The 12,500-nt window shown below is 42.7% G+C and overlaps 1 protein-coding gene across 2 annotated transcripts in view; it reads right to left on the bottom strand.

The window, feature by feature from the left end:
- Positions 1-12,500, bottom strand: part of LOC308158896 (integrin alpha-11-like) — a gene marked incomplete at its 5' end in the record, with an annotated part of 56,330 nt that overhangs the window by 29,547 nt on the left and 14,283 nt on the right. For both annotated transcript variants that reach the window (XM_080532608.1, XM_080532609.1), the window contains 8 exons: positions 577-647; positions 1,149-1,314; positions 1,468-1,612; positions 2,243-2,391; positions 2,532-2,659; positions 2,994-3,108; positions 3,381-3,472; positions 4,546-4,655. In XM_080532608.1, the coding sequence (XP_080388734.1) occupies positions 577-647; positions 1,149-1,314; positions 1,468-1,612; positions 2,243-2,391; positions 2,532-2,659; positions 2,994-3,108; positions 3,381-3,472; positions 4,546-4,655 (976 nt within the window). The remainder of the gene's footprint in view (positions 1-576; positions 648-1,148; positions 1,315-1,467; positions 1,613-2,242; positions 2,392-2,531; positions 2,660-2,993; positions 3,109-3,380; positions 3,473-4,545; positions 4,656-12,500) is intronic.

Here is a 12,500-nt window from a genome sequence, read left to right as displayed (position 1 = left end):
ATTATTCCCCAGACGTATTATGCTTCAACTGTGGAACTGAGTGGAACTGGAAAATCAAAGCTATTGCATCAGCAAACCTGAACCTGGGACCCAGATGGAGGGAAAGACAAAAAGGAGAAATGAAATAAATAAAGACCTGTACATGGGGGAGGATAGCATGATGACAGTAGAAAAGGAGCGATGCTAGCCATTTACCTCTCTCTCTGTAGCTGTGTCAAGCCCGAAGCCAAGACACCTGCTACTATCAGCACTGGACGATACCAAAAGATTGAGGTGAAAAAAAGCCCTCTTTCCACTCTTTTGTGAGGCTGTCTAACCCTTCACTAACACAATTATGTCACCTCAGGGAATAAGCAGTGTCTTATTCCCATCATTGGAAGGCTACAGTGGAAAAAAGGTCTCGTCTTTCCAGTCAGGGACCCCTAAATCAGAATGACCTCACGTTAGGGTCCACACCGCATAATCCCTGGGGGGGATGGGGAGGGAAGGATGTGATGGGTGGATGGAGGGAGGAATGGAACAAACCAGAGTTGACACATAGAGTGTGAAGAGACATCGGGCGGTCGTGCTACTCACCTCTACGATGTGAGAGGAGAACCCGGCCTGTGACATCTGGAGGCCGAACGCCGTCCCGTTCTTATTGGTCCCTGTGAAGAGAGACCAGGTAAGTACAGTGTAATGTACAGAAGCATATGGCAATCATTATTATGAATGAAGTAGAAGCCGCACACGCTCTTTAGAGTGTGCGGCTTCTACTTCATTCACTAGCATTCTGCTCCGTCGCCAGCACCTCGCCTAAGTTTTCTGCGGTGTGTGTGCGTTCTCTTCTTTTCCAATTCATTATTATGAAACCTTTATTTTAGGCAGGGGAGGTCCCACTGAGACCAAGGTCTAACTAAAATGATCTATCTAAAAGCATATTTTAACCATGGACATAGTCTTATGTGGTGCAAATAAGCACATCTGGATGAGGTCATTTTCATGTATTGATTTGTGAACCATCATAGCCCAGATGTTTAAAGCATTCACATCCACTTTTGAGCAGAATGAGTAATCAATTCAAGCTCAGGATATGCTACAATGTTGTTGCGTATGGTTTACTTTGTTGTTTGTGTGGGTTTAGTCAATAATATAGTCATTTATAATACCTTCCAAACTGAAGATCCTCTCTCCTAGCGCATCCACAATATCCTTCAAGGCTGACTCGTCCGTTACATTGAAGAAGTGTTTGTCATCAGGGTCACTGGCAATGTACTTGATCTCACTCAAGAAAGCTTCTGGGTTGATCCCACGCCGATTGTAGTAGCCAAGGACCTGGGGAGGACAAGGAATGTGTCATGAGTCATAAATGGCCTAACACTGAGTTCTCTGCTAGCGACCCATTTCACTTATGAATTGTGACTCAATGATGTTGTCATCAAATGTGGATAATAAAGTCATAGTGAAGAGAAGTAGAGGGACACTCACAGCGATGGCGTAGCGGGTGATACCATCCTTCTCACTTTCCTCTATCGCCTGCTGGAGGTCAGGGCTGTCGTGGGACTCCCCGTCTGTGATCACAATCATCACCTTCTTCGCCCCTCGTCTTCCTCCTTTTTTGAATGCTTCTGAGCTGTGAAAAAGTTGATGAACTCGATTTATGTATCATTGTAAAACAGAAAAGTTCACAAAAAGTACGAAAGAAACCGCCATTACGGCAGTTTTTCCACTTTGATTGATTTTAAAAAAATAGTTTCGACATGCAACAATAGAGAAGGACGCCAACAGACACACTGATGCAGTGCCCAACAACCTTGCGGCCATTCAGCCAAGGGGTTTCCAAAGCTGCAGGCTGACAGGGACACGGTCACAGATGTTTACAAGCTGTGTGTGGTGCAGGGCAGATGCTCAAAGGGCCGTAGTCTTGCTGCAGAGACAATGCAGCTGGCACTGCCTCTGCCCAGTGTGGTTAACTAGTCGGTTATGTCCCACCTCACTTACATTATGATAGATGCTAGTTATAGTTATAGGCTGAACAGATGTGACAGCTATAGTGAAGTTCCTATAGCACAAAAATTCAGTCAGAAACAGAGGGGACTCATTATTCCCTTTGAAATTTGTGTTGTTGTGGTAGCTCCCAGTTGAGAGGATCCATGCAACCCATCCACGTTGCATTACAGTAGCGTGTCATGTTGAATGACATGGAAATGGGGGAGATACAAGCGGGAACATGTTTTATTGGTTTTATTTCGAGGGGCTGTACCGAGCCGTGTTGATTCCGAGTGCGGTGTTGGTCTCCTCTCCACCACGCTGGTCAATGCTGCGAGCTCTCTTCACCACCTCCTCTACAGACTTGAAGTCGTTCAGATGGAACTCATGGACTACCTTCTCCCCATACTGCACCACTCCAACCTAGATGACAACAACACATTCAGTTCATGCCATATATGGGACAACAAAACCATGACAGCAAGCACAAGCTATACAGTAAATGAAGACTGAAAAGTGTGGCTAGGTTAGCCTTGATGATAGGAATCCAATTCCTAATTCACCTGTATCTGGCCTGGTCCTATGTAGAACTTCTGGAGGATGTTGATGAGGAAGGCCTGGACCTCATACCAGGGGTAGATGGAGTTGGAACCATCCAGAACGATCACTATGTCCATATAGGTCTCACACCCTAACACAAATTAATAAAAGAGTCAAGTCAAGTCAAGTGTAAAACAAAAGGTCATGTTCTCACATGAAAGTCTGAATCAGGACCCGGAGCAAGTGGATGAGTTTGCAACATTGTTGGATAAATTATTTCTCTGATTTGCGTTCTCACAGCCCTTTATGTAAACGAAGTAACATACGCAATCGAAGCAACAGACGTGGTAGTTGATTGGTCTCTTATCCAGATCAACACGCATGCGCTGTTATTTCCCTATGGACAGCCTCGATGCGTCGTTTCTAATCGGAGCGAAACCACCCTTTTCAAGCGGAGCATCCGTTGGAGAGTGCTCTGTTCTTACTCTGGAAGGCAGGAGCGATGGTCCGGGAGAACTTGAAGCTCGCGTTGACTCTGGAGCATATCCCAGTACTGTAGTAGGAACTCCCACACTCGTAGGACCACAGAGGTCCACAGGCCTACAACAGAGAAGGTAACGCTCAGCGTAGAAACATCTCAACTAGGAAACTGTGTGGAATTAAAATGTCAGTTTCATGTTTTGTTTTTTTATTACATATATTTACAAGTTGTATCCTATAATCATCTGGTTCTGGGTTTATAAACAAGAAAGGATTGAGTAAACATGCCAGTCTGTTGTTCTTCATGCACCAAATATTAACAGTATTCACAAAAATATGTTGCAACCGCATTCCACAAATATAATCCCATGATGTTAAGATGTATTGCTAACCACAAAGCTGTTGTCTTTGGGGTTGGACGTTAGAGTCATTCCCAGCCTCATCTTGTCCTTCCTCTCTGAGACATTGGTCAGGGATATCCTTCCTTGGGGAAAAACACAACGCAGCAACAAAGCAAGGGCAATGTTTAAGATAACCACCTAACTTTGTAGTTTCTATTGTAATAATAATAATAATAATAATAATAATAATAATAATAATAATAATAATGCATTTTATTTGTATTGCACTTTTCATTGTGAGTGCTACAGAGAGAAAAAACAACAACCGTAAAAACATAATAAGTTAAAAATAAAAAATAGTAAAAATAAATAAATATATATAATATATATGTATTTATAATATATATAAAATAATATAATGTAATGTACAGTTAAATACAGTCTAATGACAAAAGACTCTCTTGACTGAACAGTGATGACCTGTCCATTCAGACAACACTGTATAAGTAGTCAAGACCTTCCTCCGTCTGGGAACGTTGTTTGTTACAGTAGTCTAGCCAGGCCTAGTAGTGTACATACTACATCCTTCCATAGCTGCCAGCTTGTTCACAAGTCTGTGTCTATCTTCACGAGACAGATGGATCTCATCTGACAGAACATGTGCAATACTTAAGGAGTACACAGATGTGGAAATGTACATAAACTGTAAAATGTGGAATAACTGGTATGGTCGCCAGACTTTCTGTCCCACACATATCCCACCATGATGCAGACATACTCATGGAAGCACACGTAGGGAATCCATGTGTGAAAACACACACATACTCTATGCAAACATATGGTAGTGAATGGTGGGGTAGAGTCGTTTGCCCTAATCGAGTATCGTAAATGGTAAATGGACTGCACTTATATAGCGCCTTTTTGCTGCTCCAAAGCGGTTTACAACAGACTCTCATTCACCCACACACACATTCACACACCAATGGCGGTGTGTGTGCCATGCAAGGCACTGGCCCGCTCACTGGGAGCAATTTGGGGGTTCAGTGTCTTGCCCGAGGACACTTCGACATGTGGCCAGCTGGGGCTCGAACCGCTGATCTGCCAACCTTATGATCATTAGATGGCGACTCTACCTCCTGCGCCACAGCCGCCCCACAACACATAACTAAACAAATCATGACAAAACGACAATGGAGACACAGTAGTGACACCATACCTAGGTTGAGCTTGGAGCAGCTACCATTGGATCGTTTGCTCAGTGGGCATTTGTATACGTCTCCCGTCTGGTGTGGGCCATTGGTTTCATATGGAGCTCCCACCAATAACCTGTAAAACACAAGACCAGAAAGTCAGGTATTATGTCACAAATAATAATTCAACAAATAGACAAACAGATAGATATAGATCAGATAAATGGGTCGAAAAGAGTGTTGGTCTCAGACTTTAAGAGGCAGATAAAGAGGGACCGAGAAGTTATGTCACTCCTGCTGTGGCCCGAGGTCAAGAATAACGTGCAGATACAACGTTCTAATTGGTGCATGCAATCAGCTGAGAAACATGCCGAAAGTTTTCTGCCTGCCTTGATTTCAACCAATTTAGGCCCTGTGATTGCATGTGATGGACGATGTTTAGATTAATTATACCTTGAAATTCCAATGTAATACATTTCTCATACTTTTTTGGTGCTTATTATATGCCTACAAGTCCCCACATAACATAATTACAAGGCAATCAGGAAATCAGGAAAGACGGAGGATGGTACCCTTATTGGTAATTTACAAGATTGATACTATGAATGAACGTACTTCCCAGGTTTAGGGGAGGCACATAACGGGTTGTTCAAGAAAAGTCGAAAACTCAAACTTTTTCCAAGTTTTTAGTGGAAAAAAAACAATTTGAACGACCCTACAACTAGTAATTACAAGTAGGAAACTCTGGGTCATCCTCCAGCTCCGAGTTTCTGACCTGTAGATGACGTCAGGTCATCAAGAGCTCATAACCCCGGGCATGGCAAGATCTTCTGAAGCTTACGCTTGGTGAAGTGGAAATATAACAACGATGTTCAGTACTCCCTGCAGTTTGTTATTTTCGTGCATGAGATGTGTTTTGGAGAGTTGTAAACTAGCAAAATTGAAAGTTGAAGCGGTTACTGTATGTCCGACCAACCATCACCTGGCGTCCATGTTGTTTGGAGTTTTCAACCTCAAATGACTTGAAGGCACCGAACTCGGAGGTCTGAGATCACTGGTGAGATCACGGTTACCCCAACTGAATTGTTTTTTAAACTGTTATGTCAGGGTGTTTAGGTGACTTATTGTTCCTTCCTCCTTGTCTTCCTGTTTGTTCTTCCACGTTTGTGTGGTCGTTTTTGTTCTGTTGTGTTTTTCAACATCACTTTGATATTCTAAAAAGTATACAAATAATAATAAATAAATAAAAATATTAATAAATAATATCACAGGCTGGTCCTTAAACTCTGTGGATGCTGTAAACCGATGAGAGTATAGCCATGTCTGTTATTGCCTGTTATGTCTATATTGACCCCCATGCCGGTACACCAAACACACACTCAGACACATACACAGACAGACAGACACATACAAGAACAGAAAGAAAGAGAGAGAGAGAAAGGGCCTCATCTTGTCCTTCCTCCTCTACACAGCAGTCGGGCTGCCCGATCACGTCTCTTCACAACACTGGCTCCCCGCTGGTGGAATGAGCTCCCCACGGCTGTCAGAACGGCAGAGTCACTACCCATCTTCCGTCGTAGACTGAAGACCTATCTCTTCAGGTTACATCTTAACTGCTCCTCCTGAGACATCTTCTGACCCTCACCACTACGTCTCCTAAAGACACCCGCTTTCCGCTCTACTGTGTCCCTAAGAACTTCTATTGCCCCCCTTGTACGGTTTCTCAGTTTCTCCAGTAAAAAAAATTAAATAAAAAAAGTTTTAGAAGGTGATAGGGAGAAGGGTTTTCCTTCTATCAATGGCCCCGGGCCCGAGCTAGATTACTCTTCCTGCAACGAATGGTGGATTGCTGATTCACATGCTTAGTATTCAAATGTATTGATTGTAAGTCGCTTTGGAATAAGGCGTCTGCTAAATGCCAAAAATGTAAATGTAGGGAGAGAGGGAAAGGAGATGGGGAATTAGACAGGCATTTTGAGGCGGTGAGGTAAAGAGAGAGCCAGTCAGCAGCAGTAGTAATCATGAGTAGGGCACACGCATCTGTGACTAAAGGGCTGTCCAGAGACTAAGCGTCACCCCCATACTGTATACAGTACTACGGGTCACCGAGGGCAGCTGCATGCTATCAAATTGAATACCCAATCCCAGAGGAATTTCACCAGTCACAACCCCGGTCACAACCCCAGTTCTCATTAACTGTTATACAAGTGGGCTGAGACTTGAGTTTATTGGGCATTTATTGGGTAATGTAGTGCTTGTGGGAGATAATACTGCACTTGACTTCAGAGCTAGTCTTCAGTGTCAGGTCAAGATGGTCTTGTAAATGTGTGTGTGTGTGTGTGTGTGTGTGTGTGTGTGTGTGTGTGTGTGTCTGTGTTTGTTTGATTGTGTCATGTCATGTGGCGGAGAAACTAAAACACTGAGTGTTTACCTCCAGGGCTGGCTGAACAGATACGAGCCTCAAAGGAGGCAGTAATCCTGAAGTATCTCTAGGATAAGGCTCCTTTCTATGAAGTCACTATCCGTTTTTGATCAGTGGAATTCAGCCTCAACAAACAGAGGGACGGCCGATTCCTCGTTTCTAATTGGTCAAACGGACTGTTAAAAGTTCAACTACTCTGAACATTTACTGTCTGTAAAAAAAACGGTCTGTTGGTCTGAAAGAACTCTCAGTATCAATCAGGAACATCCATTGAGGTCTACCCTTCTGATGTTTCACTGTATATTATGCAATCTTTGTAGATAGAGGCTCTATAGTTTAGTACAAACAACACCTACACCATACTGTGTATCTCACCAACATCATCAGAATGTCTCATCTTAATCCTACAAGAGCTTATAGCTTACAGCTCATAGGTCAATGATTAACAGAAGCCACTGACAAACCCAAAAGGATGCTAACATGCAGAGGAACATTTCACTCACTGGTGCTAAGGTGCCACAGAGGGAAAGAAGGACATTCAACACCACTTCATAGCAAAACTAGACCACCACCAACTGACTTCTGCGGACTTAAAGGTCAACCACACACAGACCTCAAAGCTTCAAAACGAGTCTCAATTTCACTCTTCCATGAGGTAATAAACTTGAGTTAGGGTTCGTGTAATGGTTTCCTATTGCCTCTGTAAGCAAATCGTGACACAGGACATCAATATTCACAAATGATCTCCAAACAACTATGACCGTTAGAGATGACCTGTTATATTTTATGATATATTATTATATTATGTTTTTGCATGTCATGGATGACATCTTTCATTTACTTTGATCAATTTCTTCACCCAGGTATGTTTCCTAGCTCTTTATCTTGACCGCTAAGTAGTACGATCCGAATAAGGAGTCAAATTAAACTTAAACTGTAACAACAGAGGTAACCCTGCCTGAAACAGTGTTGATAGAGTTCATGTCACAAATACTTTGAAACATAAAGTTGTGTGTATGATTCATTGTCTTTTTTTCAGTTGGCTTTTCTGGAAACTCAGAGACAATCTCTGAATCTGAGGATGATGACTCCTCTGAGGAGCCCCTTTCTCTCAGAAAGAGGAGGCGGGAGGCAACTTTGAACCGCAACCGCGATTCCGAGATCGACTCTCTCCTCCGAAGAGGATGCGCTTTGGGTTCCATGACCTGCATTATGAATGATATGCATGACTCAAAATCTCTGGGACATTGTTTTCGGAAATAATAGTGTACCACAGAGTAAAAGTGGTGTCCTCACTGAGAATATGTCTAAATCAATCTTTAGCTTTGGATGGTTGATAGGATTTTCATTATGATGACAATGATGATGACTACGATGTCAATAACGATGCAATCAAAGTGGACTGGCCAATAAACATTTGTTGTCCCCTAAGAATGATGTAGCAACCCCTCTATAAAAGGATAGTGATGGAGAAGCCTGTGAAAGATTTTATTTTATTTGACTTGATTTATTAGGATCATAACAACAGATAACAAAAACAAAAGATAAAAATAGACAAGAACAAAATAAAAGTCGTCAATGCTCACGGCTCACAGTTTTTGGTGAGCATCACAAAACATACAACAGAAAAAGAACCATCCACAGATTCGACAAACAACAATAAAAAACTAAAATACAGTAGACTCAAAAATGCTCAAATGAAACAAGATTATTCAAAGCCTTTTTACTATGACACTGTTTTACCTTGCTGTGTCCCCGTTGCACACGGGGAGGGGCTTTCTCTTGGTGTGATCACCCTCTGTGTATTTGGCTGCCATTAGGCTATTACCGTACCACTAATGATACAGTATGTGACCAACAACTAAAATTACCCTCTCATTTTTGGTTTAAATTGTATGTTCAATACAGTTGCTCAATACATCTATATCTTTGGTTTGATACTCTATACTGCATATCTGGAAGGAATCGTGTTGTTCAGTGTACAGTATACAATATATAATTATACATTGCATTTATCTATGTGCAAATATAAACACCATAAATATATGCAGCTATTTTAACACAGGCTGAGGCCAACTCTCATATAACTACAGTGGTTACCAGTCCAATACCGCACTGACTTCAAGATCCTCCTGCTCACATACAAAGCCCTTCACTCCCCTGCACCCCCCCTACCTCTCCGATCCACTACATGAAGACATGTAGCCTCAGCCGACCTTCTCTCCTTCTCTCCATCCCTTCAACCCGACTCAGCACAATGGGCACACAAGTCTTCAGCTCTGCCGCCCCAAGACTCTGGAATTCTCTCCACCCAAGACTCTGGAACTCTCTCCCCCCAAGACTCTGGAATTCTCTCCACCCAAGACTCTGGAACTCTCTCCCCCCAAGACTCTGGAACTCTCTCCCCCCAAGACTCTGGAACTCTCTCCCCCCAAGACTCTGGAACTCTCTCCCCCCAAGACTCTGGAACTCTCTCCCCCCAAGACTCTGGAACTCTCTCCCCCCAAGACTCTGGGACTCTCTCCCCCCAAGACTCTGGAACTCTCTCCCCCCAAGACTCTGGAACTCTCTCCCCCCAAGACTCTGGAACTCTCTCCCCCCAAGACTCTGGAACTCTCTCCCCCCAACACTCTGGAACTCTCTCCCCCCAACACTCTGGAACTCTCTCCCCCAGCCCAAGACTCTGGAACTCTCTCCCCCAGCACATCAAACATGCAGACACATTGCATTCATTTAAAAAAAAAAAAAACTGCTGAAAAAACACACCTGTTCACCATAGCCTACAAATGACACTTCTCCCCTACTGTAAACTGCCGCTAACTATACCCTGTTTTTATGCTCTGCATGTCCTATTAGTGTTTGTCTCCTACAGCTTTTTTAATACCCTGTGTTTTTATGTTGTCCATGTCTTATTGCTGCAGTTTTGTCCTATGTTATTATGTTTGAACATTGATTTTAATTGTACTTTTAATGTATTTTCAGTCTACTGTAAGGTGACCTTGGTTGTCCAGAAAGGCGCCAATCAAATACACGTTTTATTATTATTATTATTATTATTATTATTATTATTGTTGTTACTGTAACTGGCTACAGTTGTTGTTAAAACAGTGCTGCAACAAACAGCCAGTCTATGAGTGATCTACACTGTAGGCTATGGTGAACAGCCAGTCTATGAGTGATCTACACCAGGGGTCTTCAACCTTTTTCAACCCAAGGACCCCTTGGACGAGAGACAAACAGAACAGGGACCCCCACATGTAATATATCTTTTTAAATGTCTCACATTTTAAAGCCTATAATAACTTTTATATTTACTTCATTCACCTTTTCTTTCACCGTATTAACCTATTTATATACTGGGTTATTAGCCTATATGTGTTTATGATTGATAAAACGTTCATGCATTATTATGATTGGTTATTATTATTGTTGTTGTTGTTGTTGTTGATGAGGCTTATATTTTCTATTATTATTATTATTATTTTTCAACAATGAAACTTTTAGCTTCAGGAAGCCAGGTATGCCTACCTCAGTGAGATGACTGGCCCTGGTTGGTGGTACACAGCTTGTCTATTCTGGGGGAGATGGAGGTTGTCAGGCAGAGCATCATGTCATCCTCAGACTGCTGTCTGGAACGGTATTTGCTCTTCAGGTAGGTGAGGGAGGAGAATCCACTTTCACAAAGATAAGTTGTTGCAAAAGGCAAGAGGCTCATCGAGAACTGGGTGAGAGGCTGTGACTCGTACATATTATTGTGTGTACTGTCTGTGGTTAGGTCGACCAGCTGATCTTCCTCAGCGGCTGTCAGGTTGCGGCGTCGGATGCATTGTCTTTGCATGGAAACCGTATCCATGTCTTGTGCTTTCTCCAAGACTTAGTCTCAGAAAAGTACTTCTCAAATTGACTTTCGAGTGCCTCCATGTGATCAACAATTGCGCATTTCACGTCAGGCGAGGGCACCGCGGAATCCGCTGTGAATAAGCTGTGCGTAATTCAAAGACGCGCGCCAATACTGATCCACGGGAAAGCCATCTGACCTCGGAATGGTAAAGGAGCGCGTTATAGCGGCGCATAGAGAAGCAAAGAGGCGGGTTTGTTATTATCAAACTAACTAAATTAGTAACGTTATGCTAGTTATTAATTAACGTTAATTTCGCAATGAAGACCGAACTGCAGCGTTTGAGCCAACACCTAGCTTGCTAGACAGTTTTTTTCTTCTTTTTTTTCTTCAGCTGACGTTATGTGAGACTCTAGAATCATGGGCATCATTTATTTTGTAAATAGTTTTTGTCAAAAGTAGCTTATTATTGCCTATTAATGCTTGTACTTTACTCAATATCATTTTTGTTATATTTTTTAATTCTCACAGATTATTTTGGTGAAAAATGTCAATTATTATGACAAAAATTGGCGGACCCCCTGCAGTACCTCTGCGGACCCCCCTAGGGGTCGCGGACCCCCGGTTGAAGACCACTGATCTACACTGTAGGCTATGGTGAACAGCCAGTGTATGACTGATCTACACACAAACAATTGGTGATCGGAATTGTGTCCTGTGCCGACTATCCAAGTCTCACAGACTCTGGAAATGATTTTCACCTCAGGAGTTCCAGCTGTGCTCATATTTTTGTAGCTATTAATATCATGATTATTGCTGCAGTTATAGCTGTCTCTCTGGCACTGGGGGATACTGTAGGGAAAGTTCAGACTGGGACACTGCTACCTTGCTGAAAGGAGGCCATTGTTGCCATCAAACTCGGAGGTCTGCTTTTAAACCTCAGTCAATTTCATGAGGAGCTGTTAAAACAATCACCAGCTGAGGATTCATTAGGGTCAAACGCTAGCGTCGTTGCCGAGAAGGTAATAGAGTGAAAGGAAATAACGTGACCCAAAATGGCTCCCCTGAAAATGTATTTTCTCCCACAGTTACTGAGGAATGCAGGGTTTGGGTTTGTGGAAGCTGCCATACACCAAGCTGAATCCATTATTAATGTGCTAATGTCTTTCACATTTGGAGGGAGAGATATATAGACATACATTGTGAAACCACACCTCTGCCTGTAACACGGAGGTGTGTGCAACTTCAATGACATGCCCTCTCGTCACATTCCCTTTGCATGTACATTGACAGGCAATGACAGTCCACCTGGCCCAGTCAATCCCCAAAGGACTTCCAAAATACAATAAATACAAGGACCTTCAGGAACTAGAAGAATACAATGCCTCAAGCATTATTTTTACTTGATGACATTTCACACACTTTCACACACTGGGCCAAGGTAACTCATCAGGACAGGGATCCACTTCGGCTCTCACATGGGACCAACATGAGCAACATTTATCCCCCTCAGGATACTTCTCAGAGAGTGTCTGATCTGACACGTTGCAGGACACACATATTGGACAAACACACATTCTTGAAATAGTAACCTCTCCCCTACCAGTGTTCAAGGACAGCAACAACAGTTAGTTTAAGAGAGTCTTGACACATCAACAGAGTCGTGGGAAAAGAGCCTTCATGAAGAAAATGCATAATATTACATCAGTCTCAAACTCGTA

Source organism: Nansenia antarctica, assembly GCF_963989245.1.
Source record: "Nansenia antarctica genome assembly, chromosome: 5".
NCBI classification, from domain to species: Eukaryota; Metazoa; Chordata; class Actinopteri; order Argentiniformes; family Microstomatidae; genus Nansenia; species Nansenia antarctica.
This window is presented reverse-complemented; position numbering and strand designations above follow the sequence as displayed.